General features: G+C 38.4%; 1 protein-coding gene across 2 annotated transcripts; it reads left to right on the top strand.

Moving 5' to 3' along the window:
- The first annotated feature begins 6 nt into the window (after window positions 1-6).
- On the top strand, window positions 7-3,806 carry LOC130509191 (protein JASON-like). 2 transcript variants are annotated; one of them, XM_057004919.1, is made up of 7 exons: window positions 7-1,546; window positions 1,667-1,718; window positions 1,817-1,860; window positions 2,330-2,541; window positions 2,651-3,233; window positions 3,322-3,413; window positions 3,486-3,806. In XM_057004919.1, the coding sequence occupies exons 1-7, from the start codon at window positions 1,469-1,471 to the stop codon at window positions 3,574-3,576; spliced, it is 1,152 nt and encodes a 383-aa protein (XP_056860899.1). In that variant the 5' UTR covers window positions 7-1,468; the 3' UTR covers window positions 3,577-3,806. The 2 variants fall into 2 exon arrangements, with proteins under 2 accessions (XP_056860899.1, XP_056860898.1); XM_057004918.1 differs by having other exon boundaries at window positions 1,808-1,860.
- The last annotated feature ends 207 nt before the right edge of the window (window positions 3,807-4,013 follow it).

Raw genomic sequence — 4,013 nt, 5'->3', positions numbered from 1 at the left:
TACTTTCGCTGATTAGGGATACTAAGCTCATTCAATACATGTCAAGTTATCATCCTAAGCGGTTAACTAAGTGATGAACTAGTGATCTAACATCAAGTGATCAGTTTAATGAAAGCAGTAAGAACAGTATGAATGAAGAACAGTTATGGATCGCTTATCTATGTTTAGCTCATGCCTCAACACCCTAAAAACCCTAGGCGAGCAAGGTCACTACTCGATCATGATGCACATAAACAAAGACATAATTCCTGAATAAAATTGCATAAGAACAGAGTATGAAACAATAGGGTTCAGATGATCTTCTCTATGAGAGGATGGATTCTTCTCCCTTACAAGTTGCAGATCGCAATACTCAGTGTTCTCTTGTAAAAACTAGCGTAAGAAAATAGAAAATAGATAGATGGCGTTTTATATGGAGGCGCCAATCAGAAGAGAAAAAGATTAGGGCAACAAGGCTTTAATTCCTGAAATAGGAGTTTCCATATTCGTCTGGAACAATCTCCGGATCACTCCGTCTGCTTGTTCCGCTTGAGAGAGAACAGTCTCGGGACTGTTCTCTTGAGTGTTCTCCGCAGGAATGCTCCAAAAGGACATCTTTTCATCAGGCACCTTCTCTTCTTTCTTCTGCTAACTCCAGACCTGTAAAAGGTCAAAAGGGACTAGACTGACACGAATTAGTGACTTGAAACAAATGAAAACATATATACAATGATGTGAAAAACACCATATATCAGCATGCATAGTCAAAATCAGGATACGTGTACCGATCTTTATCTGAATGTTGTTGGGTTTGGGTGGGCCTCTTGTAATTGGGTTGTTTATAAAATTCCACTTGTATTTTCGTTTGGGCTTTATGACCCAAAAACTTTAATGAAAAACAGTCGACAAAAAAAAAAGAAGGATAAGTTTAATTTTTTTTAATGTTGTTAAAAGCTATCAACATTCAACATTTTCTTTGTTCTTCTGTTGTTTTCTCCTTTTGAGCTCTGTTCCTAATCTCAGTTTCTCAGCACACTTTTTCACCATCAGATTCTAATAATTGTATTGCTTTCTAGTAGTAGGTATTAAATACGTTTATCCATTACAGTTTCGACCCAGTGTCCAGCACACGCGCCCCGGGAGTGTGAAAAACGTACGAAGCTAATAAATATCTGACGCCATTTTTAAAAAACGAAGCCCTCACACACACACACACCTAATTGATTGATTCCCTTCCCTCGTAACTTAAGCACATTGTTTGGGATATATATATTCAAATTTGAAAAAAACAAAGAAAGGAAGACTCAGACCCACCACCTCTTTCACTCTCTTTCGAAAATCTCTGTAGGTTCCTCCATCGCTGTTCCTATTTGAATTGCCACCAACAAAAAAAATTCAAATTATAATATGATATCAACACCCCCGCTTCATAATTGAAAGAAAGCCATCTATCTACATAGATTCATTCGTTAGTCTCTATATCTATGCTATGGGTTGTCCCTTCCCTTGCTTCCGTGCCAGAGCCGCCCAATCTACTAACAGCCGCGGTGGCGATTCCGTCTCTCAAGTAACAATTCTCTTGCTCCCTTGTAACTTACACCCTACTTATTAGAAGTGAAATCGATGTGATCTTGAATTCTTTTTTTTTGGTATATGGTAACTGTTTTTTTCGTCATGATGATTTCAGAGAGGTCATGACTCAAAGAAGAATCGTTTGTCAGATTTGTTTCTCTCTGAAGGTGAGAGTACGTAGTAGCTCTGTTCTTTTTGATGATGTTTATATTTGTTGTTGTTAGGTTCTAAAGAAGTTTCTTACTTTTTGAACTAGAGAAATCAGCTCCTTCTCCTTGTATTCATATGGACCAAGATCTCAACGATGAGGTTAGTCTTCTATTTATTTCTGCAGTTCCAATATCTGTTTACTTGCTTGAGACTTGTTTCATGGTTTCTCCTTTTTTAATATTAATTTTCAAAGCTTTGTTAAAATATAATATCATCCTTACGTATTATATCGATTCCCAATCACTGTTAAGCTTTCCCCTATATTTGTGTTTGCTTGAGAGTTTAGGCACCTTCCTGTCTATTTTTTATTGCTATGTGAGAGCTAAAGCTATTTTCTTATCTCTATTTTGTTGTCCTCAGTTATTTTAGATTGAATATAGCTCATGTATCATCAATTGCTTACTTTCATTAGTATGTTTTCATCTTTACTTGGGACACTATAAGCAATTTCTTGTGTCTTACTCTCCTGAAGTTAGAGTATCTTTATACACTTTGGCGAGACTCCTTGATTGCTGGTTCCTTCAAAAATGAGAACCTAACTTTCTTCGAGTTGCTTGCCGAGTTACAGGCTCAGTTTCTTAAAGCTTGCGGCACAACACCAGCCACACTAGTTGAAATAAGGAAAGCATCCGAAAACCTGGAAACTCCTCAACGTGGAAAACAATTTACATCTTCCCAGTTTGATTCTTGGATCTCCAGTAACTCTGATGCAGTGTTTCACTTGTATGAGAAAACACCTGAACCCTGTGGAGAGGAGGTTTCAGAGAAAACTCCTAGCAGGTGAAGTGCCAGATGTTACTTTTCTTAACATGATTCTTACATAATAAGTTTCTGAAAGGTTTCATGGATCTTGAATTTACTCTTCTTATTATTTTTTTTCAATATTCAGTTGCATAACCGATTCCCAAAACAGTGCAAAGATCTCCACTGGAAATAGTGGTGCCGGTGAAGAAAGCCAAGGAAGCATTGGCACTGCGTTCAAGGATGGGGTGGATAGAACCAGCAAGGTGCCACTCACAGCTGGAAACAACATGGGAAAGATAAAGTCAGTGCGGTTTGAATGTGATTTTGATCAGTCTTACACTTTTAGTTCTTCCAAGAACACCACTTCATTGAAGCTATCTGATGAGGTTCAAACTCATGGAACCATCTTTCCTGAAAATACCGAATCAACAATAAAGGGGGGATCTAGAGTGCAGGCTTGCAAAGGGAAGACAGAAACTGAATCTCCGTTATCAGCAGTACATTGTGTGGGAAAGTTGGAAGACAGCTCAGCTAGTGTTTCTCCTGGGGTGAAGCAGAGTGAAGAGAAGAGTAACAATAACATGGCAGCTTCATCTACCATTACCTACAGGGACAGGCCTATTATCGGAATGGTTGCAGCTCACTGGAACGAGAAAGAGCAATCTCAAATCTCACCCAAATGGTGGGATGGTAATGGGATACCAAACTCTACAAACAAGTACAAAGAGGTACAAATCTCCTGTTTAATCTCTAGCCTTCTTCACGTTCTAAACTCGTTTGCTATTTCACATGGTGAGCTTACTTCTCTTGTTGCAGGACCAGAAGGTGAGTTGGCACGCAACACCATTCGAGGAGAGATTGGAGAAGGCACTTTCAGAAGAAGGTGGCCAAGGTTTCATCCCTCCGAGGTATAATTATTTTGGGCTTTTAATGATAGTATAGTTAACCGTTAATGATGCATAAACCTGTTGTTTATGCAGAAAACTTGAAGTAATGGAAGAGGCTGAAAGGGACACAGCTATGTCACAGCTGCATCATTCAGCACAATCCACATCAATCGTTTCCTTTTGAACATCGTGTAGTGTACTAGTGTCTATTTTCGTATAGAAGGGTTATCATGACTCATGAGCTATATGATACATAGAAGAATCTATAAAGCACGGTGGTGGTTCATGATTTCGTATTGGCTTTCTATTATCTCACATGATAATAGATGCAGTGTCATTTTTTTCTGCAAGTTTTGAGTGATTTGGTTGTCAAGTGTTTGGTATTTTAGATTATTATATGGTTCATTATTTACATGTTCCGTCTACTACTTTTGATTCATACTTTAGGCTGATTATGTTCATAGGGAGTTCTTTGATTGAGAAGAAACATTTTATTATTCAGATCCTGAAACGAAGCAAAGGAGAGGCCCCATCAAGTCCTATCTAGTCAAGTAGTGTCTTGCCATTTCGGTTGTGGTAGTTTTCTCTCTACTCGGCAGAGTTTTGTTTAGACAAGCTCTT

This window comes from Raphanus sativus, chromosome 3 (genome assembly GCF_000801105.2).
Source record: "Raphanus sativus cultivar WK10039 chromosome 3, ASM80110v3, whole genome shotgun sequence".
NCBI classification, from domain to species: domain Eukaryota; kingdom Viridiplantae; phylum Streptophyta; class Magnoliopsida; order Brassicales; family Brassicaceae; genus Raphanus; species Raphanus sativus.
The sequence above is the reverse complement of the archived record's forward strand: the minus strand, read 5'-3'. Positions and strand labels throughout refer to the sequence as shown.

Excerpts from the sequence above, each read along its gene's own strand:
- LOC130509191 (XM_057004918.1), top strand. The coding sequence starts at position 1,469 with ATGGGTTGTCCCTTCCCTTGCTTCCGTGCCAGAGCCGCCCAATCTACT. Across the intron at positions 1,719-1,807 it reads AGATTTGTTTCTCTCTGAAG|AGAAATCAGCTCCTTCTCCT; the intron begins GTGAGAGTACGT and ends TTTTTGAACTAG. Across the intron at positions 1,861-2,329 it reads ACCAAGATCTCAACGATGAG|GCTCAGTTTCTTAAAGCTTG; the intron begins GTTAGTCTTCTA and ends GCCGAGTTACAG.